We start from the raw sequence: 27,438 nt of genomic DNA, 5'->3' as shown, positions 1-27,438 counted from the left end.
ATGACACAATGAGGAGCAGGTGTGGTGACAGGGAGGAGCGGACGAAGGCGGGGCAGACATGTGACGAGGAACATAAACAAATGCACGTGGCCAAAGTCTGGGCTGAGTCACGACAATTAGTGACTATCTTTGATTATTTAATCTTGTGGATTAGAAATAAAAGATCTATTTCAGACATTATTCTGTCACATAGTTTTGATCATAAAAACAGAAATACAAAGATGCAATCATTAAATTTATTTCCAAATATATTCAAATTTCTGTGTTTTTTGTAAATTTCATTGTGAATATTCAATGCAGTATTATATACTACAAAACAAAACACCATTATTCCTAACCCATTTGTGAGTTTCCCTTAGACCCAGAAGGTACAGAAAACATTAACTGTGTGTATAAATGGCATGAACTTACTAGCAGATGATAAATGTGAGAAGCAGGCATCCTAGCTTTTGGCTGACCTCCTTTCATGGTTGAAATGTCCTGCCTCTGGCTTTTGTGGAATTTATTAAAGCAGCAAAGCAAACAGGGATGTGTAGTTTTAAAAAGTGCCAAACAGGACTCTTTCTTAAAGCATACTACGTGGTGAGAACTGTCTAGAAAATAATGGATTATCTGTATTATTATTATTGAATCAGCCTGATTCTAATCAGAACAACAATTAAACTACATACTAAAATTTACTTGAATTGCTTGCTAATTATAGTTATTAAAATAGCTAATTTATTTACGTAATAGTCATTCGGAGATATGCTATAGTATATAGCATATGTAGTATGTCCATATACAGTAGCATATTGTGATCAGTATATACTGAGCATGAGCTATTGGATTGAATGCTTGGCCTTTGATACAGCACATACTGATCAGTATATGTGTGTAGTAGGAATATAATCTATATATAATATAATATAATATAATCTGCCAGGCTGCCAATGGTGTTATAAAAAGTTTATAACTTTTTTTTTCTCCAAACATTGCAAAAAATCTTTTTCTTGTTTAAAATTCCAATTATAAGACTTAATGACAAGGGCCAAGGTTTAATATCTTTAGCACTTCTGTTATGCTGTGCGGGTTTTATAGCATTATGGGATAGATCATTGCCCATAGGTTCAATACTGTAGTACCGTATTTCAACAGAGGCAGAAGATCATCCATGAGTTTCTCGCCTACTGTTTTATGAATGCTGAGAATCTGGACAAACTAGTCCTCTGGAATACTCCTTTTTGCTTTCTGTATATTATGCTGTGGTAGTAGGGATAATCGAATGCAGCTTAATACCTGCTTTATAGAATAAAAAAATTCAGGAAGTTTACATTCACCTTATTTCAAACAATCATTAGCAACATATCAAGGCTCCTCTCGAAATCTCTGCATGTCATGCACCAGTGTAATTCAATCAAGCACTCTATTTTAATTAGAGTTATATATCATAACTAATTGTCTGTCAATATAAACTTCTCTTCTCTGCTAACACAGTTAAGGTTGCAAATGACAGTGTACAGAACAAAAAACGGAAAGTATCTACAGTATTTTCTTAATAGATTATTGAATTTGCAACCTAAAAGGAGTTTAAAGCATCTCCATTGTCCCACTGTTACAATGTTGCTTACAAACCTGATTGTGTATGCATAGAAGAGGACAAGTTTTATAACCCTGGTATGTCTAATCATATGTTGTGAAAAGTTCAAAGATTCTTCTTAAAGATGTCTACTCTAAGTAAGACTTGTCACAACAGTAGAACTTGGTCATTGTATAAACCAGGGGTAAACAAAATGCTTGGTTATCTTGTTACACATTTTACCTGGAAATTCATAATTTGATGTTTCACATTGTACTTTCCTGAACCCTGGATTAACATTCTTCTTTGAGTATTTGAGGTGCCAACAATCATGATTGAATAAATACAGTGTGCTTAAAACTGCTTTAAATAATGGCCTGTCTCATATTTTTGCATAAGAAAGAAAACTAGGGTGGACAAATCTTAAAGAACACAACACAACCATCTTTAAGAACTCTAAAATAAAATAAAATAAAATAAAATAAAAATCACAGATCTGTTGTTCTGCATGTAAGCAGGTTTTGTTATCATCCACAGCTTTGTAAGAGTTTTTGGAATTTGGAAGTATGTTACGTAGTTGATGTAGCATAAATACATGTTGTACCGGTGGGTTTGGTTAAAGTATGTTGGTGCAGAACATGACATACACAGCATTTAAGGGAGCGTTTTTGACATTTTGGTTATTCTTTTGTGAAATAAGTTTTTGCCAGAATTTTTTATTTTATTTTGCATGACCTTCTTTTAATGCTGTATGTTTTTGGCTCCCTCTTGAATGATAGAGCTGTAACAATGTTTCTGAGCATTGTTCGAACAATGGTCCAGAGGAAATACCATTGGACTTCTAATGACTCTCTGTAGGCCTACTGTAAGTTTTCCACATGGCTCAGAATCGGTATTGGTCCTACCATGGATTGCCAGGCACAATTGGACAAGAATGAGTTAACTAAATAAATACATACATATTTCTATGCACAGGCCTACATTTGACCACCAAATTAAATAAGCAACCAACCAACCACAAAACTCAATTTATTATTAAATTAGGGGCCACACACTTCCCTAAGGTTACATATTACCTATCATTACAAGCACATAGGATTTTGCTACACTTTGTGGTGTAATATCTATATATATTACAAAAGATATTGCTAGGGATTCTGTCCCAATATTTCTCATTATTATACTAGTTTTTTTGCTAGATTCCCCACCCACCCAAACACACACAAAAGCTAAAGAAGACAATAATACTGCCATTCGAATATAAAACTTCAGGCATGGGTCATAGACCTCTCTCTGTAAAAAAATGACTTCTTATAATATGACTTTGGTCTTTTGAAGATGCCTGATAAGGGAAACTTGTATTGTGACACAGAAAGCCAATTATGTGGATTGTTGCCTGTGTAGTTGATACAAGAAACCGAAATTATATCTAATGCCCTTGTTCCTTTTTTGCTTTCATACTATTTTTAAAGGATATGTATAACAGAACAATGTAATAACCGGAGAAGTAAGACAAAGAAATAGATTTATGCATGTTGAGGGGAGAAAAAAGAAAAATGTAAATGTGTGAGATTACAGCTGTCTTTTCTTTTGTTTGTCAAACCTCACCTGAACCATATAGTGTGATGTATGGCTCAGCTTGTGAGCTAATTAACCTGTTACATTCCTGGTTAATTATTTAGTTATTCATCTAAAAGCATATTATTTAATGTCAGCTATGAAAGATCTGTATGAACAAGGCATATAAATTAATACACTGCTTATTCATAACATTACCAAGACCCATTCTCTACTGTTGTGGATATGTGTATACAGTATACTGATATATTATTCAGAAATGAATAGACAATGTGTTCTGAACAGGGACACATACAAGTTTAAGGAAATGTGGTTGAGACTAGAGGTTTTGGGACAAGGACCAGATTGGGGATCTTTGGAAGACGTTAAAATTTGGGTGGGGTGGCTTTCAAGTGACACAACTGAAAAGCTTTTCCCTTATTTTTGGGGGCTATGTCTGATGTCTTGACGATTCCATAGCCACCCATTGCCAGGAACGAAGGGATCAAGAATGTCTGTGCTTTCTAGTTGGCAGGGATGGCATAGTATTTCTGTCATGTCAGTTACTGTGACTTTAGCCAATCATGGCTAACTCTTCTCACTCTATATCTGATAGTGGCTGGCTTAACCTGTTTCAGAGGAAGCATGTGCTTGCCTTCATTTTTTTCTGGTTGGTAGCTGTTGTATGATAGGGAGAGCCTCTGGTGGGTGGAAACTAGCAAGTGACTAAATGTTGAAAATATAGATAGGAGTTTTTTTTTTCCACAAATGAGAGATCATATACAATTCTCCAGAGATAAGCCATGACCACATTCATTTTAATGGAAGGCTTTTGCTGCATTTACTTATTTATCTTTAGTGGCCACTTAGTTCATATTAGGATTCTTTTTTATTTTTTTATTTTAACAAAATATAAAACTGCCCACACCTATAAGAGCAATTATAAACTTGAATGAGATAAATAAAGTTGAGGAACTGTTGGAGCCTGAACTGCCACAGCCATGCAGAGAGTGTTGCCAAAAACAGTGTTTGTACAATGTGTGTGCAATGAATCATAAACCCTTGTGCAATATGTATCTTTTACCATAAGCTTTCACGTCCCCCCCTCTGTCACTGTCTCTCCAGCGTTTGGTAGAAGCAGCAGAAGAGGCCCACCTGCAACACAAGGAAGACCCTGATCTGCAGGTGAGATCCAGATCTACATTACCACACTAATACAATAGAAGATACTGGCTTTGGATTTTTCTTGAGGTGTTGAAAATCCATGTTCATGATTAAACACTATTTAGTTATCTTTCCCCTATTCTGGACATTGTTCATCAGTCTGACCAGAACAGAGGTTAGTACTTATTGTCAATTCCTTAGCAACTGAGATTAAATGGAAATAGCATCATTGTATAAATGGATGTATACTTGAGATAAAATTGGTATGGCTTTTTCCAACCAGTAAAAATAAAATGAAACTTCAGTAGGGTTAAATTATTAACTAGTAAAATTTAAAGCAAAGGTCATGATAAGATGCTTAAAGATGACAGTTAAAATTTTATGTTACAGTAAAACCCAGAATCTATTTTGTTTCTTTTGAAAATCCTTAAGTACCACGGTCAGCTCCCTTTTTGTATGGAGGATACAAGTGCTCAAAATGTAATAAATAAGAGGGAATATCAATAAATCACTGCTATTTAATGTGTTTATTCTGCAAAGTACAATTAAATCAAAAGAGTTCTCCTCGTGTTTAAAGCATTCCTGTTTGATTAGCCAAAACATGCATGAAATTACTGGAAAAAAGTTTTTTTTTTTTTTTAAACATTTTTTTTCAGCTTTGGTGAGTCTATGCCAATAGATTATTATCCTCAAATGTATCTTTGTTGACTAAGATGAGAGGATCAGAACGTGGTCTTCTGTTGTTGTAGCCCATCCATCTTTAGGTCTAATGTTTTGTGCATGCTGAGATGCTTTTCTGCTGGCTCTGTTGTAACGAGTGATTATTTGAGTTACTCAATCTTTCTTGAAAGCTCAAACCAGTCTTGCCAATTTCCTCTTATCAGCAAGGCATTTCTACTCATATAATTGACACTTGTTAACAGTTTTTTTTTTTTCTTTTATTGTGTATAAACGTTTGAAAGAGGTTTGTGTGAAAATTAAATGAGATTTGCAATTTCTGAAAACACACAAACCATCCCATCTGGTATCAACATCCAGGTCACATATCACAATTTTTTTATTTTGTTGATTAATGTGAACTTTAACTGAGGCTCTTGACCTGTATCATTTTTTCATTGTGCTGCTGCTGCATGATTGACTAATTAGATAACTGCATGAATGTGTTAATTTCCTGCTATTTATATCTAATAATAATCTAGAATTTTTTATTCTGTCAATTCTTTTACTTTTATTATTCATTATTTCCTTTATCATTAATTATGTTTACCTTCTGCTCTATGTTTATGTTCTGTAAAGCTGCTTTGAGACAATGTTTATTGTAAAAAGCGCTATAGAAATAAACTTGAATTGAATTGAATTGAATGAATGTGCAGGTATTACTATAAAAGTGCTTGGATTAGGCCGGGACAATCAATTTGAAAGCGTTGTCTGATAAGAAAAGACTGGGGGAAAGAAGGAGAAGGAGCTAGAACGCCATCGCATTGACTGCACTAGTGAGGTCAGGAGTGGCAAGAAGGCCAAGTTTGCATGGGATGCTGAGGATTACAAGCAGAACAAAGTCTATTTTGGAGGGATGGAAAACCAGAATCTCTAGCCAAATCACAGCACAATCAGGGCCAACGAATACGACCTGGACATCAATGCCAACAAGGAAACAGACAACCATGGTTGTCTTCCTCATCGTATGATTCAGGCTCGGAAGTGAGTGGCCAGTCTGAACTCAATATTAACATCGCTGGTGGAGAGCAGGCCTGTTTACAAGCAAAAACGATGTCGAAGAAGTCAGTGAAAAAGGTCGCAGACAGCCATGTATTCAGACCAGGAGGAAAGTACGGTAATTAATCTTTCTGAAAAAACTTTGTCTGAGGCTTGTATGTCCGCCTTAAGTAAAAGACTGAGTTTTCTCCCAACCACCCACACTAATGACTTTGAGACTATTATTGATTTCCAGAAGTTTTTTCGTAATCTCAGATTGAGGGAGTTTTTCCATTCTGATATGAAAGACAGTTCAACAAGGAGTGTTGCCCCTTTGGACCAAGTCAATTCGTCTGCTACAATACCTCTGCCGCTGGTGACTTGTCCCATAGCTGTTTTAAGAAAAGATCGACATTTATTCCTCCTAAGCACTGCAATGCCTCTCTTGACACGTACTGCCGTTTAGTTGAGAATGATGTAAAGGGTCTACTAAAAAAGAAAAAAGAATATAAAGTGTACAGTAATTTGTCTAAAGAGGAAAGAGAAGCTGTAATGGATTTTTAGTAAGGATAATAGGGTTGTGGTACGGGGGGAGCTATTGTTTTGCAAAATGTTGTGGATTATGAAAATGAAATTAAAAGACAACTAAGTGATTTTACATTCTTTGAGAAATTATCATCCGGTCCTACTAATAGGCTGAAGATCGGGGTATATTCCAAATTAGAACATCACTTTAACAATGGTGAGTTTGATAAAAATGCCTTTGAGTTTCTTAAGGTAAAACATCAGTGATCCCTGTAATTTACACACGCTCTAAAATCCACAAGGGCTTAGATATCCCTCTAAAGGGAAGACCTATTGTCAGTGGGATCGGTAGCCTAACCGAAAATATTTCTGCTTTTGTTGACTATTTCATTAAATCAGAAGTGGTTACCCTCCCTTCTTACATACGTGACTCTATCGATTTTATTAATTCGCTGAAAACCTTTGATCTTAAGTCTGACAACTTGATGTTTGCCAATTTTGATGTTCAGAGTCTGTATACAAATATTCCACATGAAGGTGGCCTAAAAGCACTCCAGCATTTTCTTTCTTTAAATAATATTGAGCCAAAACCTAGCACTGAGTGCGTTGTAGACTTGGCAAACATAGTCCTTACCAATAACTTTTTTCGTTTTCAGGATGAGTTTTATATACAAAAAAAAGAAACCCAATCTATTTTAAAATCTTATTCTACAAGCGATTTATCGATGATAGTTTTCTGATTATTGATTGCACATTAGATGAATTAATGGGCTTCCATGAGTATTTGAACTCTTGTAATGAACATTTGAAATTTACTTTGGAATATGATAAACATCGCATCAGTTTCCTGGATATTCAGGTATATAAAGATGGCACGACCATAAAAACTGATCTTTTTCGCAAGCCCACGGATCGAAACACTATATTGCATGGGGATAGTTTTCATCCCAGACCGTTGGACAGAAGTCTTCCGATCAGTCAGTTTAATCGTGTACGTAGAATATGCAGCGATAATATATCTTATTCAAAGCAGGCTGCAGACTTGACAAAAAGATTCCTCAATAGAGGGTATAAACAAGATTGGGTTGATTTAGCCAAAAAACGTTTAGATCAGTTAACACAAGATGAGTGTCTTCGATCAAATAAGCGCACTTCCAAACAAGTCCCCTTTACTGTATGTTGCATAAAATATTCTCCACTTGTATCACAATTTAGAAAATCTGTTTACAATCACTGGCACATTATTGATTCAGACCCTAAACTAATCAGAATATTCCCGGAAAAACCTAAGCTTATTTTTAAGTGTGCCCCGAACTTAAAAGACCTCCTGGTTAAAAATGATATACGTCCGCAACCCACAACGTCATTTTTTAGTATGCCAGATGGTAACTATAGATGTGGCAGTTGTGCCCAGTGCTCGTATACTCATAAGTGCAAAAACTTTAACCAACCACACACTGGCAAGACCTTATCTATTTGTGGTGTTATCACATGCAGCACCACACATATTATTTGTTTAATTCGCTGCCTGTTTAGCATATTTGGGCAAAACAACAGGAGCGCTTCAGAATAGAATTAGTGAGCACAGGAGTACTATTAGGACAGGAGATGAACGTAGTCCTGTTGCCGCTCATTTTAAACGAGCAGGGCATAATGTCAGTGCCATTAGATATATCGGGGTGGAGCGGGTCAATTGCGGACATTACGTTTTTTAACTTTATGTTACTATAAAAGTGGACAGTATAATGAAATCTTATCATAAATTATTTTATGCCTCAAACCTCAATTCAAATGTTACCTGTCACAATGCTACGTCAATCTAGATTAATTTAGAAATCCAAATCAGAACATCAGTAGAACAGTTCTGAAGAACAGCTTTCACTTTAATATTGAGAGACACTTATAGCCCATACCACCACAATTAGTTTACACTTATGGTATTTAGCAGATGCCCTTATCCATAACAATGTACAAATATGCTTTTTTTTAACTCTCCATCAATGAATACATCAATACTGTTTCAATAGGACACAGACTTGTGTTTTTTTTTTTTTTTTACATACCAATACCTTTTGATTTGCCAGCATTCTAAATATAAGGGTTACACACACTGCACTCACTCAAAGCCTAGTCACTTCAATCAGTTAATCCTCTGCAGCAAACTGACTTGTACAGACGTATCAGCCACTAAATGGTACTTTCAAATGTGGTACACCTGTGTATCAGCCTGAGCAAAAGGATGAAATGACTTTTAATTGGTGTTGTAATGTAATGGAGTACAAATACTTATACAGATACCGTACTTAAGTAGAAATTTCACTTATCTGTACTTTACTTCGCTATTTAAATTTATGTGAACTTTCACTTTTACTCCACTACATTTCCTAGATAAAATGTATACTTTTACGCAGTTATATTTCCACTAAGCATCTTTGTTACTCGTTACTACAAAATAAAATCAGAGCAAACTTGACACAAATTGTTTACTCAAATGATCTTGCTCCTACTCGGAAACTTTGAGGTATTTTCATCCCACTCACATGCGCGTTTGACGAAAATACCGTACTGAACTCAAGCGAAGCAAACACGCACAATAAAAAGACACAAATACAAACTTCGATATGAACTTAAGAGCCACGTGAAATCGGGCATAGAGCCGCATGCGGTTCGGGAGCCGCGGGTTGTCCACCCCTGTCGTAGACGACCACCCCGATGATAGTGCTGAACAGTGTGAAGAAGATAACGTTATACACCCGTGGCCGTATTTGCAAGAGATTTTTCTGTACATTGGAATGAAAGATTCTTCCTACCGCATGAAGTGCCTCTTATGCCTACCGAAAATCACTGAAATTTTACTTTTACTTCAAATACTTAAGTACATTAAATATCAGAAAATTACTTTTAATACTTAAGTACAGTATATATCAGATACTTTAAGACTTTTACTTGAGTAATATTCTAAAAGGTAACTTTCACTTCTACCAGTACGATACTTGTACTTTTACTCAAGCATTGCTTTCTAGTACTTTATACAATGCTGCCTTTAATATACAAAATTGTTTCACTAATGTAGGACATTTTCCCACTTCATGTTGTTTTCATAGCCAAAGCATGTGACCTAGACTTCAAAAATCAGTTCTGACTCGCTTGTAACTCTCGCTTTTTCTGTCAACTACTAATCATCAGCAACACGTTTGAGAACTCATTTGCTTATTATGTCCTGTATGCAAAAACTAGAAGCTTTGGATTACTTTAGTTTCCAACAGGGTAACATTCCCTGTTACCTATATATGTATGAGTACTTGTTCATCTCTCACAGTTTTTTCTTGCTCTTGAATTGCCATGTACCCACATATACACCTGTTTCAGCATCTGACATTTGCATGCACGAGGCTTAATGCATTTAAAATACAGTACATTAGTGTGCATATATGAGAGTGAGTGAGAGAGAGAGAGAGAGAGAGAGAGAGAGAGAGAGAGAGAGAGAGAGAGAGAGAGCATGAAACATGAAAATATGCTACGTTGTGTCACTTAAATATGGTGACTCATCCATGTGATTCTTCAGCCCGAGCATGTTGCAGCAGCACAATGCACTACCTCAGTCAGACACAGGTCAAGACCTTTAGTTAATGCTCACATCAATATCTTTGCGACTTTGATCATAGCTTGTTGGTGGTACCATATTTGCTGGTTCAAGTGTTTCAGAAACTGCTGATTTGGAGTTTTCCACACAAAAAAGATGTATGCAGTATGATGTGAAAGACAACACGAACAACGACAACAACAACAACAATGGCAACAACAACAACAACAACAAACATCTAGTGTGCAGCAGTTCTGTGTGTAGAAATACTTTAGTGAGAAGAGGCTTTAGAAGCCAATAGCCAGGCTGTTTAAGCTAACCCTAAGTCTACGGTATCTCAAATAACCATTATTTACATCTGTTTTGACCAGAAAAGCATCGTAGAAATCATATCACATTGAGCTGGCAGCAAAGAACAGAAGTCTGAGGCAACACTGGGTCTAGACACCATGCACGTAGGCAGTTGAAGAATGGAATTAGGCTTTTTTTGAGGATTGGGTAATTGCATGATTATCCAGAAATACACATGTTTCTAGTAAAGTGACTTGTGAGTGTAAATCATAGCACTGGATATTCTGTAGATACAGTTCTGTAGATAGATAGGAAGCAGTGAAGCGATGGATTAGGCCTTAAGATGTGCTCTGCAGCTCGGCACAATCATTAAGAAGGGAAATTTAATGTGTTAGTGGCCTGTTACTGAATTGGAATTTCTAGCTTTTTAAATTAAGCTTAAATAAATACTTTAATTATGCATGGTAATACTTCAGTTGTACACATGCTTAAGTTTCCAAACACTGCATTACAGCTTTGTACCATTTTGCCTGTTTTTTAGAGACACATATACTATTACCTCTTTCCTTTTGTTTAAACACTACATACACACTAACTGATAATTAACTCCTTTATCACTGGTTGCACAATACAGATGTCTGGTCAGAGCATGACCTAAACCTCACTTAATCACAGGCCAATTCACAGAATAGGTGTATGATTCCCAAGAGTAAGGTCTGCTTAGTTTGCGGTATTGGAAGGTTCATATCTGTAATAACCTAACATGAATTGAGCTAGTAATCAGAATGGCATTCTGTCCACAAGCACAGCCAGTGATGTAATGTATCAGTACTTAAGGGCTCTCACTGTAATCAGCACCGTTGTTCTTTTAAAAGCAATCTTTTATAGCAACAATGTTGGAATTCTTATATCCATGTGTTGAAACAACAATCATCTTATTTAATTAATGAGCTTTAACTAAACTTAAATAATTGTTGTAACTGGAATCTATAAAAAGATAAAGAAAATAGAATAACACTTTAAAAAAGCTCTGAGCAAATTGTTGGTTCTATAAACAAATATTTATAAATGATAGTTCATGTCATTTTGAATGGGTGTATACACATTTACATACTTGGCTCTGACCAGGATAAAGCAGTTTGGGAGGACAAATAAGTGATTAAAAATTAGCTTGTCTGGGTTCAGTCGTACTTGGGTACTCCCAAGTTTTTATGGTCTGTCTACCCCTCCAGCCAGAGCTAGCTTGATTGCCAGCAGTTCCCATTCTACAACCACATACATGTAGTTCTGCTGCAGTGTCAGGAGTACTCGACCACTGGTCCAGTCAGTATTGGGGTTGTATTTCTGGATCCATGGAAAGCCAAACATGTCATGTGGAGCGACAGCCACTCTTGATGACATTCAGCAATAGTCACAAACAGGGGCTTGTTTTGGCAAAACCCTTGATGCAAAACAGCCTTCCAGAGCCCAGAACTGTAGGGGTGTGCAAACAGTAGGGGTTTGGTCTAATGACCGGACCAGTGGTCGAGTACTCCTGACACCTTAGTCCCACCAAGCAGAACTATGTGGTTGGATCAATCAAGCTAGCGCTGGCTGAAGGGGTAGACAGACCATAAAAACTTGGAGTACCCAAGTACAACCAAAGACTGAACCCAGACAAGCCCAGGGTCCAGGATTCGCAAGCCAGATGACTCCTCATGCCATTTTTCTGTGCCCTCAGAGCTTTTTTTTTTAAGTGTTACTGTATTTTCTTCATCTTCTTATAGATTCCAGTTTTGGAAATAATTATTTTATTTTATTTAAAGCTCATTAAGTATATATTTTCAAAAATGAACCTGTATTCTGAATATCATTGGATTGGTTCTGTATACATTTCATAGAATCTAATGAGCTTTTAAACCCAACAATTTTGCTTCATTGTCATTCTGAATTAAATCTCTCTTCTTTAAAAATTTTTTTACAATAAAATTCTGCTTTCACAAAACAGTTTCCTCAAATTGCAAAAATTCTTGTAAAACTATGACCTCAACTCTGAAAGGCTACTTCGAGCTAAGATTTGAATTGAGATTTTGACTTTTATAGGGATGAAAAATAAGCTCTTTCCATGTGTCTAATTGGTTATTTCATTCATAAACATGACCCCAACATTCCCAACTGGTCTTGCCCTGTAGTGGATTTCTATGGCTCTGTATTTGGCATTCTGGTGACAAGAAGGCAATTACAGAGATCAGCCCAATGTACCTAAAAATAACATCATGCCTGTTGTATAGGGTGAAGCCTCTTTAGAAGGAACATACCCTGATCACTGTGTTTGTGTATGTGTGCGTGCGTGTTCGTGTTTGTGTGTGTGCGTGTGTGTGTGTGTGTGTGTGTGTGTGTGTGTGTGTGTGTGTGTGTGTGTGTGTGTGTGTGTGTGTGAATGGCTGTTGGATACATATTTGGCTGGCAGCAGAGAGTGAGATAGAGTTTCTGCTTATCTGCTCACACCAGAGCTCCTTCTCAGCCCAGTGGAATTGGCTTCTTAATCTATTCTGCCCCCCTCGCTTTTCACTCTTCATGTAAATACGCATGCATAAAAATGTGTGCATGCCAGCCCACCATCCTGGTGTGATTTAGTGGTTGTCCTTTCCAAAGTTGTAGACAGGGGTTGCAAATTAACGACATAAGCACACTTCATGGTGACCAAGGGAGAATACACCAACAAAATAAGTGTGCTTTCCTTTGTAATGTAATGACTTCAGTTTTCTCCTATGTTGTTTTCCAGTTGTTGTATTAGGTGTGTAACTCCAAACTGCATGCTTTTGTCCATGTGGGTGTTTGAATGGTTCTCTTACAGTGGTGGCTTGTCCGGGCTGAACCCCAAACATATCCCGTACATAGCAACCATTCAAAAAATGTTAATCTTCATAGAAAATACATTACGTCATGCACTCCATACATTTTAAATAATGCTTAAATTTTTAATTACCACTTTCGAGTGACTAAAAAAAAAAAAAAAAATAATTGCTGTTTGACAGGTATAAAGTAATGTTCCTTTGATCTGTATGCCTTCCTAAAAATCATGGGTAAGCCTGCTTGCTGCTCCAAATAGCTTTCATAAATTATATTGTACATAATTGGTCAAAAATTATAAATGCAACAAGAAATAACAGAGGCCCACTGGGGCTGAAATCCTGCTGCTCCATGCTCAGTAGAGGAGCAGTAGACAGGAGAGTTAATAAGGTTACCAAAATATAGTTATAAATAGCTAATGACAAATAAATATTCCTAGCAAATAAATGGAATTAAGTATATAATAGAAGTGCATACAGCGTGTCTAATTGTGTCTCCCATTTTAAATTGCCTGATTTTTTGGACTAGGTTCAAAGCTTTTGTGTGTTTTTCAGATACATTTGGGCTGGAAAATTTAGCTGGACCCTGGTTAATTACATTATTGTGCTATATTAGAAACACACCTGCTGTATCGATCACAGCTGAAGAAAAAGTACACCTAAAACTACAGAATATGAGCTGCAGGCCTGCTAGGAATAAGTGTGTGATGAGTTGTGGTAGACTGGCATTTTTATATAGGTTGTATTCTCATTTGAGCCCAGTGTTCATGGAATCAGTTACTGAAGATGAAGATAAATGAATGAATACATTTATCATTGTGTATCTCAATGCACTTCCATTCATTCTGTTTTTCTGTCTCTGTCTCTCTGTCTGTCTCTCTGTCTGTCTGTCTGTCTCTCTCTCTCTCTCTCTCTCTCTCTCTCTCTCTCTCTCTCTCTCTCTCTCTCTCTCTCTCACACACACACACTTTCTATCACTGTGTATCTTTTCTGTCTCCTCTGCTTTATAATATCTCTGCATGAAAGAGCTTCAGAGGCAATCATTTCCTCCCAGATTGTTTTTTTCTCTTCATTACAGGGTAAAACTTAATTCCACACCTCTAAAACATACAATTACAGGCAATTTTGGGAGCCCCTAAATAGGATTTCATGGCCATCGAAATTTTCTGGCAGAGTGATGATGCGAGAGTAGAAAGCTCCAGGCAGATTCTCAAAATCCTTGTTTAGTCCAAAGATTAATGTGGATGAGTCTGTTTTTAGTGTAATATGTAGTTAATAGATATACGCTAATAGATGAATAGTGTTTTACAGTAGCATCAGCACTTTATTATAAATGTTTTATTACAACAGTAAAGTTTGTAATAATAATTTATGTTAATGATCTTTAAAAAGTTGGATTTGGAAGCAACTTTAGTAAACAGTATATTATATAATTTTAATAGATTTTACTGCATGCAAACATTAAATTCCTGGAAGCAACTTTTTTTCCTATACTGATGGAAAAGTACCAAAACTAAGTATAAACAAACAAACAAACAAACAAATAAATAAGAAAATATGAAAATCTTAAATTTGAAAACCTTGCTTGCTTGCATCATAAAATAAATGTATTTTATGATATATATATATATATATATATATATATATATATATATATATATATATATATATATATATATATATATATATATATATATATATGCTGCTCCAAGGGTTCAGGTAAGGCTAGCTGTTGTGCAGCTAAAAAGTATCCAGATCCTCAACAGCCTTCTGTCCTGTACTGGTCTCCATCTCCTGTGTGGTGGTACAGGGCTTGTCGTCTGGGTTCATATAACAAATACTTATATAAAAACTTGGAAGTTTAGCTGATGCTTCTTAACTGGGTTAATCCATAGGAGTGTATTGGTCATGCAGTAGATAGTGGTGTTTGGGTGCATGCAATATACCAAGCATAATATAACTGCAGGTGTAGTGAAGAATTTGATTTTGTTCTTGTTGATATGACAAGGCTAGAAATCCTTTTCTTCTAGATGTGAAAGTCAGTAACATGGGATGTGGAATTACCATACAGTACACCTGTAGCTTCTGAAAGGGTTTGATGGTCATGTACTCAGAAGTTGAGGGACTAAAGATGAGTCCTATGAACGTAGCTACTGATGCAGTGTCAGGTTGGTGGACATGGGATTAAAACTCACAACCTTCTGAGCAGTAGTCCAACCCCCTAAGCACTGAGCTACCACATCTCCCCTAGCTGGTAACCACAGAGGATGTGTATCACTCCTGCACCCGTGGAAGCCTTGGGCATGATGCAATCAACAGACGCTAAAACGTCACCCTGCAAGACTCCTGTAATTATGGGGTAGAGGTGGTTGGCATCCATGGTACATGAGATCTGTGATAAAAAAAACAACCTATGGCCTTGAAAACAGGGTGTGGGATACTGTTGTGGTGGAGCACAGCAAGCTCGCTATTATTTAGGTCAAATTACTTTTTAAAAGGCAGTGAAAGCCAATAACCATGTCAGTGCTCCATTACCTTATAGAATATTACCTTAATATTAATACCTTATAGAAGATTACCTTATAGAATATTTTTTGCTATGCTTCTAGGCTGGTTTCTTTTGACAATGGACTCAGTAAACTCTTGTACTTTTTTGCATCAACTGTGTCGTACAGTACATATTTCTAAGAAGCTTGAAGAGCATCAACTGTTGCCTCGCTCTATACTGCAAGTCTTCAGTTGTGATGGCATAATCCAAAGCAGCTACCTTATTGTACATCGGTAACTGCATGGCTCTTGAATTTTTTACCCTCAAAGGAGTTTCCATACTAATTTGATGATCCTTCAACCAGTATGTATCTGGGATCTCTTGAAAGTGTTCCATCTCTCTTCTTCAGATTGAGACTTTGGTTGTATATGGTTCTTCCCAGACAAGTCATACATTTTCTTACATTTTTTGGGGCAGGTTGTTTGGAACCTGTTGGCAAGTACTTGTTAAACAGGCTCTTAATGTTTCTTCCAGTTGCATCTCGCTGGCTGCTGGTTCTAAGGCAGACATCTAAGGAGACACAATCTGATGTCTGAAGTTCTACAAAATACAAATCGACCCATTTCCCAATGATAAGGTTGTGGTCTAGCTGGTTGGTTTTTGAGGGGTGGGTCTATGACAATCTATGAAAGTGACGTGACATACGCGACCCATACTCAGAATTCGTTCTCTGCATTTGACCCATCCAAATGGCACACACACAGCAGTGAACACACACACCCGGAGCAGTGGGCAGCCGTTTATGCTGCGGCGCCCGGGGAGCAGTTGGGGGGTTCGGTGCCTTGCTCAAGGGCACCTCAGTCGTGGCCGGCCCGAGACTCGAACCTACAACCTTAGGATTACGAGTCAGACTCTCTAACCATTAGGCCAGGGGCTGAGGGGAACATTTATGAGCAATGCGTTTCACTTCCTGGAATTTCTAAAAAAAAAAAAATCTTTATTGAACACTACGATCGTATTCTGACCTCATACCCCTTGCCTAATAATACCCAAATCAGCTATTACCATAGCTGGCATACAACGTGAAGACAATGAAAATCTAACATTTCTTCAGGAAAAGCCTATAACTATTAAAACCATTTCAGAATGCATTACAAAAGGGACAGAGGAGAAATATTTTGCTGCATTGTATTTAGACTATGTTTACATTGGAAAAAAAAGGCTGGACCATGGACCATGGAAAAGATGGACCATGGAAAATGTGTTTTATTGAGTGCATTAGTGCATTAATATTACAAATTTCTATTTTGTTACTTTTCTTCCATCATCCCCCTATTCTCCTCCATTCTTCTTCTGGGTGACAGTGATAAATTGCAGTCCTTCCTTGAGCTGCTCTGCCTTTTATCTGGCTTAGGAAACTGGGGACGTTGTGGGTTATTTTTATAAACTGTCTAAAGGGTATTCATTACCCCCACACTTGTGCATACTCTCACACTCTCATGTGTATACAGCAAACCTCTGATTATGTTTTGGGTTTTCTCTTTATTCTTAAACTTTGCATTGCATTTTGCATGGATGTGCCCAGCACTAAGAAAGTGGAAATGTAGCCATTAATAATCTTATAAATATTAAAACGATGGAATATTACTTTCTTAATATAGCACATTATAGGACCTATTTAACAGGATGGACTTGCATAATTACACACAATTACGTAGCATGCTTTTTAAATTGAAAAACAGGTATGCAGTAACATAGCCACTATAGTGACCCTTTTTTTAAGAACCTCTTTGCTCAGCTCTAGTAGATGGGATGGGAGCTAAATGTCTACTGGTTGAGCAAGGTTAATTGTGGAGCAGTCCAATTTTGTTGATTAGATCACACATTCATTAGACACTGGATATTCTGGGTCACTTTGATCATGTCTGTCCCTCTTTACTGGCTTGAGAATGTGAAAGCTTGCACAGCAGTGTGCAAAATTCATTTTGCACAAAAATTACAGACATCTCTCTATATATGTTTTTAGGAATTGAATTTGAAAAAGAAAAACATTCAGAAAAAATTTACTTTATGGTATTCTGCAAAACTATTTGAAAATGGCAATGGCAGATGCAAGTTTGCCAAAATACTAAAACAATATACAGACTCTGTGTCCTGAATCTCCTTCTCTCTCTTGTTTCATGTTTTCATAGGATTGTTTTGTCTGGATTCATGTCCCTTGTATTGCCACTGGTTCTTGTACTAATATTTCATGGTTAGTTTAACCAGTTTTGAGATTTTACTTTAATTATATTGTCCGTTAATACCCTCTTGTGTCCTGTCTTCATCGTGAAGTACGCCTTTATTCATTGTTTCAATTCCCTGGCATTTGACTGGGCTTTTGTATTGTGTGTGATACCTTCGTTCATTGCCAAACCTTTGGCTGTTTTTGAATAATATTTTTGTCTTGCTTTATGGACTGTCTCTCATTATTATTATTGATATCGAAGATTTCCCACCTGCATTCATCTTTGTGAACCCCAATGATACCTGAAACTCATCTCATACACAGCCCAAACACTTTCTATGAGATTATCTTATCTTCTAATACATATAGAAACTCTTCTTAGGCATGGTGTTAAAGCTGTCAAGGACTTCGGTATTCACTGCAACAGAATAAACACACATTCTTTTACGGCCATTATACAGTAGCTATCCCTTCAGCCATTGTTACTTGAAACCTTTGTTATTGGAATCAAATACGCATGTATGAACGTTGATGGTGAAACAACCTCTTGGGTGACCATCAGAACAAAGCTGCACATAATTACATTTTTCACATGTAATTCTGTTTTTAAATGCATAATATATAATAGCTAAATTTTATGTTTTAACTAGAATGAACAAACGGTGCTACAGTTCCAAAATCTTACATAGACAGCGCTCAAATATTACAATTGAACCTTTTAACTAGTACACAAATTGCATGTGTAAATGTTAAACTCGGATAAATGATGCAAAATTATGAATGTACTCTAAACTAGCAAAAACAAACTATTAACATTGTGAACAATGTAAATATGAAATGCAGTCAGCATCATACATAATCACATACATCAACATGAGATAATGAAATCTGAACAGTTGAAGTATCTGAAATGAGAATGCAGTAAGAGAAATGTAATGTTGTAGAGATGTTGATAAAGTGCTGTATGGTAGTGGAAAGCGATGGCATGGAGTTGATCATTATTCTCCTCTGTTCAGAATCCTAATGGCCTGCAGCTACAGCTGTTTTGAGGCAAGTGGTGTTTTCCTCAATGCTGCTGAAGTGTTTGCCAGAGGGGAGAGGGGAAACCAGAAAACAGATGAGCTGGGTGCAAGGCATCAAAGTTGATGGAATCTTGCATCTGGTCATGAAGATGTGCTGAAGTGATAAATGCTCAGTTTAGATGATTTTAGAAGCCTGTTGCAGAACCCTGAGGTCTTGTGCAGTTTGGCAGTCAGACAGCTGCCCAGCCCAGAATGACAGGTGAACCATATGATGTCGATGGAAACATCTGAAGTTCACTGTGAAATCTTCAATCTTGGTGACATTCAGGGTGAGGTTGTAGTTTATGTACCAAACATTTATTGTGCTTTTTTAAATCCTGTAGGTGATCTCAACGTTGTTGTTTCCATCATTTGCTGTACTTGGCCATACAGTCATGGGTTTGGATAGCACCCCTGTGAGGTTCCCAGATTCAGGGTCAGTATGGATGATGGTTTCATTTCCAGTCCTCACAGTCTGCAGTTTGTAGGTCAAAAGGTCCAGTATCCAGTTACAGTTGCAATAGCAATCGCTTCCTGACTAGTATAGAGGGCACAACAGTGTTGAAAGCTGAGCTGTAATGGATAAATAACATCCTGTCTTTGGCATTTGTTTTTAAAGCTATGTCAAGGTAGTGTGAAGAGCAACAGAAATAGTGTCAGCAAATGAGCAGTAGTATTGGATATGTATTGCCAGGAATATTTCCTATATTTCCGTACAGTTTTCCAGGCACATTATAGGGCGATAATCATTGAGTCCCGTAATAGTAATTTCTTTAGTAGTGGAACAACTGTCATATCCTTCAGGCACTTTGAAAAAGTACAAGTTATTAAAGGTTGAAAATGGGTAAACAACCTTAGACAGGATTCGAGGAAACATTATGAAATTCCACTATATGTGCATTTACTGGTTTGAATAATTTGCACACATCAGAAGTAGTAACCTGGAATGCTTTGCCATTATTGGAGAGCAAAGCAAACATAGAAGTCACTGATTTTTTAGAGAGAAAGCTAGAATAACAAGAAGAAGAGGAGATTTGTAGTTTGTGATTGCTCATATTCCTCACCATATGTGTTGCTGATTTCCACTCATAATGGACTTAATTGTAGATCATATTTGGATTTTTTTTTTGTAAAAATAAACTAATGTCTACTTAGATATATGCAAACTTTAGGGTTAATCTAAGGTTTTTGAGGTTGGGGTTAGAACACAGGGTCAGTCATGATGCAGTACCCCTGGAGCAGTGGGCTAAGGGCCTCAAACAAGGGCACAGGAAGTGGCAGATTGGCAGTGTCTTGGCTTCAACTCCCACATTCAAATCAACAACCCAATGCCTTAACCACTTGGGCCACCACTGCTGTGGTGGTCTGGTCTGTATTTTTAAAGCAATCCTGGTGTTTGGACTCATGTTCCTTATTCCTTTATTTTAGCACTCTATAAGCATTTAAATTGGTGGTGCCTAGTTAAGATTATGCTTATATACAGGAACCAGTAACACAGATGAGTGCTCTGTCTTGCTAGAGTTTTTTGGTAGCTTGTAGTTTTCAGAGTGTCTTTATTGTATCTGCTATTAATTTCCCTTTAATTGTTATAAGGCATAATTTCAACAGTCAATAAAAAACAAAAAAACAATAAGGTGGTAAATAACCTATTGTCATTTTCATTACACCTGTAAGTTTATTTGACATGCATCTTCTAAATCCCTGGTGATGTGTTTCTTACAGACATAGGTGTCACTGAGAGTCTGTTTGAATCTACAGTCTGGGCTATGTTACAATTAAGACCCTTAGAAAATAATCCCACCAAGTACAGTTTTTTTTTCAACCCTACCAGCAGTGTAAAGTGACCTTAATTGCAATTGTGAGTGTTCATACATTCAAATAATGAATTGAATGTATGAACATTCATGTTCATGTTTAAATGATTGTATATGCAACATGTCTGAACATTACTGGTAAAGGTATTCTGCTATGTACATGATTTTAAAGAGTGTCAAAGAGACTAGAGAGTGAAAATGTTAAATGTTAGAGGTAGACAGTTTATAGCTTTCAACATTGCGCAAAGACGTTTACAGGAATTAAACATTTCAAATCAAAATGATAAAGTTTGGAATTGAAGTTTTTATCTTTGATTTATGTTTTGGATTTTTGATATGAAGAGGAACCTAACTGTTTGCATGAGAACGCAGAGTTTCAGCAGATAATATTCTGCTCGCAGCTTGTTTTTCATACGAGGAGAATTGCTTCACGCTCATATTCTAAATGCCAGATTTGAGCAGCACCTTCAGCAACGCCTCATCTATAGCTGTGTACAAAAGAGGACGCATCCATATTATATTGTATTTATAAAAAGTCTTTTAAACTAAAGGTCAGCTGTAGAGAGGTTATGTGGTCGAGTACCTGTAAAACCGGCAGAGTTAATCAGATTAGTTTCCACTGTCTGTTGAGCAGTGCTGGTCTAAAAAGACATGCGCTGCTGCTGTTGGATGTTTTTGACCTTTGGCTCAGAGGCTTATGTCAGACTTTCAGCTGCACCATATGAATTGGAATTATAGATAAGACCTGACAAACTCTTACACTGCCTCCCTCTTTGATCAGTTCATTCATTCATTTATTTATTTGTTCTTGCAAAACAAAGTTGCATATTTTTGCATACATCAGAGATTGGGAAAGGGAAGAATTCAGCTGTTTATATAGACAGTCAAGTTGAATTTCCTTGGAAGCAACATTAATGATCAAGTAAATGCCAAGCCTCTCACCCATAGAGCACCTTCAATGTTTTTCGCTTGTCTCCTGGCCATGGATGACAGTGGCATCATCATGATTCAAACTTATGATCTCCTGACGTGGTTTATGACTTACAATTAACAAAAAATCTGAAAATGTCTTATTGCTAAGTACAGATTTTGTGTAAATTATGCCAGACATGAAGCATCTAGGATTCCCAGAAAAAAAGCAGAGTAGAGTAGAAAGAAGAAATACTTTATTAATCCTGAGGGGAAATTTGGTGTCAGCAACATGAGAAACAGGGAAGACTTGGACTTAACACAAAAGCAGCATGGGATTAAAGTGCACAGTAAACTAACAAATATCTGAAATAAAAAAGGATGGATAAACATCTGAACATGCATTACATAATGAAGCTGAGTTCTCTACGTAGATTAACTGTAAAAAGGATATTTACATGTTGGCAGCATCAGCTGTATGAAAGATATGTATTATGGGCTCTTTGGTAGTTTGTGTATAGTCATTTACATTTACATTTACATTTACATTTACAGCATTTGGCAGACGCCCTTATCCAGAGCGACGTACATAAGTGCTTAAATCTCTAACACTGAATACATTAATGCTGGTTCACTAGGTTACATACTTAAGATACCACGAGTTTAAAACATTTGTTCAAAGTTACAATGAAAAAGTGTCAAGGTTTTTTTTTTTTTTTTTTTTTTTTTTTTAAAATGCAAAGGATAAGGAAAGAAGTGCTAGTTGAAGTGCTTCCTGAATAAGTAGGTCTTCAACCGCCGCTTGAAAATAGCCAGTGACTCGGCTGTCCGGACCTCTATGGGAAGTTCATTCCACCACCTTGGTGCCAGTACAGAGAAGAGTCTAGTATACTTGCCTCTTACCCTGAGAGATGGTGGAACCAGTCGAGCAGTGCTGGTAGATCGGAGGTTACGGGGTGCAGTGCGAGGAATGATGAGGGCTTTGAGGTAAGATGGGGCTGGTCCATTTTTGGCTTTGTAGGCCAGCATCAGTGTTTTGAATCGGATGCGTGCAGCTACAGGAAGCCAGTGGAGGGATCGCAGCAGCGGGGTGGTATGCGAGAACTTTGGCAGGTTGAAAACAAGCCGGGCAGCTGCATTTTGGATCATTTGCAGAGGACGGATTGCGTTCATAGGTAGACCTGCCAGCAGTGCATTGCAGTAATCCAGTCTAGAAATGACAAGAGACTGAACAAGTACCTGGGCAGTCTGTGTGGACAAAAATGGCCGAATCCTTCTAATGTTGTAGAGAAGAAACCGACATGAGCGAGTCACATTTGCAACATGAGAGGAAAAGGACAGTTGATTGTCCATGGTTACCCCAAGGTTGCGAGCTGTGGCTGAAGGCGAGATCAGATCGTTGTGCAAGGATATAGCAAGATCGTGACCTGGGGATGAATCACCTGAGATGAACAGCAGTTCAGTTTTGCTAGGATTGAGCTTTAACTGATGAGCAGTCATCCATGATGAAATTTCTGCCAGACATGCTGAGATCCGGTCAGAAGCTGTGGCATCTGAGGGTGGGAAAGAGAAGATAAGTTGTGTATCGTCAGCATAGCAGTGGTAAGAGAACCCATGTGATGAAATAACTTCACCAAGAGAGTGAGTATACAAGGAGAAAAGAAGAGGACCAAGTACTGAGCCCTGTGGGACGCCAGTGGAGAGTCTGCGTGGAGCAGATGTCACTCCCCTCCATGTTACTTGATATGAGCGTCCTTCCAGGTAGGAGGCAAACCATTCCCAAGCTGATCCGCAAATCCCAAGACTCTTGAGGGAGGATAAGAGAGTCTTGTGGTTGACCGTATCAAACGCTGCTGAAAGGTCAAGGAGGATAAGGACGGATGATAGTTTGGCTGATCTAGCAGTATGTAGCTTCTCAGAGACATCCAAAAGGGCTGTCTCTGTAGAGTGAGCTGCTTTAAAGCCAGACTGTTTGGGATCTTGGAGGTTGTTCTGTGAGAGATAGACAGACAGTTGATTATAGACAATGCGTTCAAGAATTTTTGAAAGAAATGAGAGAAGTGATACCGGTCTGTAGTTACTGATGTCTGATGGATCCAGAGCAGGTTTCTTTAGGATGGGAATAACCCTTGCTCTCTTGAAAGTAGTTGGTACCTGACCAGATGCTATGGATCTAGTCATAAACATAGTACAACTGTACGTAAGAATGTACAGTGGTGTGATATTTCACTGTTACAAAAAATGGCACAGCTACATGGTACTAACATAAACAGACCAATTTCTGTACTTTTACACCCAGAACACCAGGCACTGTATGATACTGTATAATCGCTGTTGTTTTTAGAGAGGCAGCTCAGTAACATAAATCATCACCTCAAATCTGAGCTGACGGAGATGTGGATGTTTGCTAGCCTGTGAATTCCAGTTATGAAGAACTATAGGAAAGAGAGCAGCTAGGAGAGCTAGGTCTGGCTCAGCACTTTATTGATTTGTTGCATATGGCACAGTAAGCAGATAATATGATAATAAGCTTTGATTAATCGTTTGAGTCGCCATGGGATAGAAAATCAGGGGATGGTGAGGAATAAAGACAGACAGAAAAAGTGAGATCTATAAAGGGTAAGTTTAAGGGTAATAAGACAGCAGAAAGACAGTGAAACCGTGATTTATAAAGAGAGATATTAAAAGGAAAATCCTGTTAGAGGCTTAATCTATTAATCTTTTTCTTGTTTAATATTAATTTAGGTTTCACTAGAACCTTTATCCTGCATACTGTAAAGGTTCTGTTTAAAAATTAGTTTTAAATTAATTCTTACTCTTATTAACATACTATCATGATACCGATTACTGAATCCTAGAAGATGGCTTCATAACTGAATATCAAACCACTTATTTTACCACTGATACGGTTTCATGGCTTTCTGGCAATTTTTAGCAAACACTAGCACTCGCACTAGTATATTTATTTGCAACTTTTCTCTGTTGCAAGTCTTCTCTTTGGCAATATACTGAAGCAGCACTCTGACACTTCCCAGTCATTTAACACCTTTAACGGTTGCCTTGTGCCACTCTGTTGCTTTATAATGCATAAAGCATCTGTTCTACAAATATGTGTTCATTGTTGTTTGATTGGATTTCCTGATGCTGTATGTTTATGGGGCCTGGATACTTATGCATTCCACCATCTGGAAAGTTTTATAACATCCCAATGCTGTTAGGTTTTCTTTGTACACATTTACATTTATAGTGACATATGCGAAGTATGTTGAATAAATACCAGTGCCATTCAACCCTCTTCAGGGCAAGTCATGGCCTAATGGTAAAGTCTGACTCGTAATCCTAAGGTTGTGGGTTCAAGTCTTGGGCTGCCCGAACCCCCCAACTGCTCCCTGGGCGCTGCAGTGTAAATGGCTGCCCACTGATCCGGGTGTGTGTGTTCACTGCTGTGTGTGTGTGTGTGTGTGTGCACTTTGGATGGGTCAAATGCAGAGGACAAATTCTTAGTATGGTTCACCATACTTATCCGTATGTCACGTCACTTTCACTTCAGCCATCTGTCCATATTTTCTTATTGCCTTGTTCATATCTGACTAAAGGTACATCATACAGGGGTGTCTATGTTAATGCTTGTGACTGTGGTTGGCGCAACAGATAATCTTTATACCCAAGTTGGAAATAGAGTCCTCTCTATATATTTTGCTATGATGATTGTCTCTATGTGAACTGACAATACTGCCCGGGTATCAGGAAAATAGGGAGAACACCAACTTACTGGAATTGATGACAGCCCCTATAGTCTTCAGGTTGTTTTACTGATTTGAGATGTCACCAAGTGTTCGGCCATGTGATATAATAATCACCAGTGCATTACCTTGCATGGAACCTCCTCAAATTGTTGCTTCTCTGTGTGAACAGCTGATCTACCATGGCTTTGAGCAATTCAGCAGGCATACCTTGAAAGTTTGTGCAATGAAGTTTCTGAGATTTGGGAAATGTTTCACAATGTGTATGTGGACCTCTATGCAGGAACATGATGTGCTGGTTCATTACTGGCTTTACTATGTACTATATAACTTTAATGCTCTAATGCTGCTACAACCACAATGCAAAGAATTGCACAAAAGTCATTGTCTTTGTCCTTGAGTTGGCCAAATGGAAGGAGAGATTTGGCATTTGGCTTAAATTACAAACTGAACAAATAGCAAACAGAAAACTGGAACCTGGTAGTCAAGCAAACACTCCTGGAAGCAAGAGAATGTACTACACAGGTGTGAACCTCATTGATTGGATCCAATACATTGATTGATTCCCAAACTTCTTATAGTGACTTCTAAAACTCAGAATTATAACAAAATTTTTAATAGGTGAAATGCTTCTTTACCTGCTCAAATTCCCTAAGAACCTATTGTGGAATCTTCCTTTTGCTGTACCCACTTTAACACCCGCTTTTACAAACCATTCCGATGTTGAACTGAAACAGGTGTCTGAATGCGTCAAAATAACATCCTTTGAGAATTTCATTTCCTCTTTAAATTATATGTAGTGTTATGTAGTTTTTTTTTATGTATCACTTCATACAAACTTTTGTGAATTTGAAAGAAATGTGCAGTTTTTAAGCCTATGAAAACATGTACATAAACTGTACAAAAAATGATAAATGAGGTTAATTTATTAAACAGGAACTGAGTTTGCGGTTTCAATCTGTAAGAGAAGCACAAGTTTGTCTTGAAGCTCATCCACGTTGCACCTGTGTATGCTGGCCAGGCTGTGATAAAGAGCTAATAATTAACACAGTCAATTAACACAGATTAATTACACAGATATATGAGCTACGTTGGGTAACGTAGGCCATGGTGGTGATGGGAGTTAAACAGGAAGATTAAAGAAAGGGAAGGTTGAACAGGGTAGAACAGGGTGAGTGTTAACTGGGTTCAACAGAGGATACTGGAGTGGAGTATAACTTAAAGGTTAAAGGCTTTTCCAAATTGAATCATTTAGTGGGGATTTATGGTGACTTTTAAAACCAACAAACTTATTTGATGTAGACTATATACAGATTTTTTTTTAGAAAATAAAGATAAACAGACAATATTTGAAAAAAAAAGGCATCACAGACAAAGGTTTGTAAAAAGTTGTCTAGTTTAATACTATAGACCTGTTCATTTTTACATTTACAAATAGACAAATCAGAATAAAATGTATTAGAGTGTGTTTTTATATTGTGGAACTGTAAAGAACATCCAGTAAAATAATACACGAAGAGCTGTATTGAGTTTTATTAGACTATTATAAGAATGATCTATTGGCATACATGTAAGCGCTGATTAAGTGTTTTTTCCATTCACATTTTACACTCTATTATAGATATTTACCAGGGCCACCGATTGACAATCTATTACAGCGACAATGTTTTACAATATAAATCGAAACATTTTTTTCCATTAGTTGGATAAACTTCTTACTTACTAATCTTACATATAAAAACCCTTTTTACTAATACACTAATACAATCAGTATTACAATACAATACTGTCACGAACGCGGGAATAAAATGGACCCAAATGCAGGATAGCCAAATAAACGGGGTTTAATAACAAAAAGACACATGAAAACATAAACAAATGCACGTGGCCAAAGTCTGGGCTGAGTCCTAACAGTACCCCCCCGAGGCGCAGCTCCCGAAGTGCCAAATCCCGACAAGGTCCAGGAGAGGGGCGAGGCACACGGCGAGGCAG

General features: G+C 37.3%; 1 protein-coding gene across 2 annotated transcripts in view; it reads left to right on the top strand.

Moving 5' to 3' along the window:
* cacna2d3a (calcium channel, voltage-dependent, alpha 2/delta subunit 3a) overlaps positions 1–27,438 on the top strand; it is a 198,881-nt gene that overhangs the window by 47,633 nt on the left and 123,810 nt on the right. For both annotated transcript variants that reach the window (XM_027166722.2, XM_047800316.1), the window contains exon 4: positions 4,241–4,300. In XM_027166722.2, coding sequence (XP_027022523.2) covers positions 4,241–4,300 — 60 coding nt within the window. The remainder of the gene's footprint in view (positions 1–4,240; positions 4,301–27,438) is intronic.

Source organism: Tachysurus fulvidraco, chromosome 14, assembly GCF_022655615.1.
Source record: "Tachysurus fulvidraco isolate hzauxx_2018 chromosome 14, HZAU_PFXX_2.0, whole genome shotgun sequence".
Taxonomy (NCBI): domain Eukaryota; kingdom Metazoa; phylum Chordata; class Actinopteri; order Siluriformes; family Bagridae; genus Tachysurus; species Tachysurus fulvidraco.
This window is presented reverse-complemented; position numbering and strand designations above follow the sequence as displayed.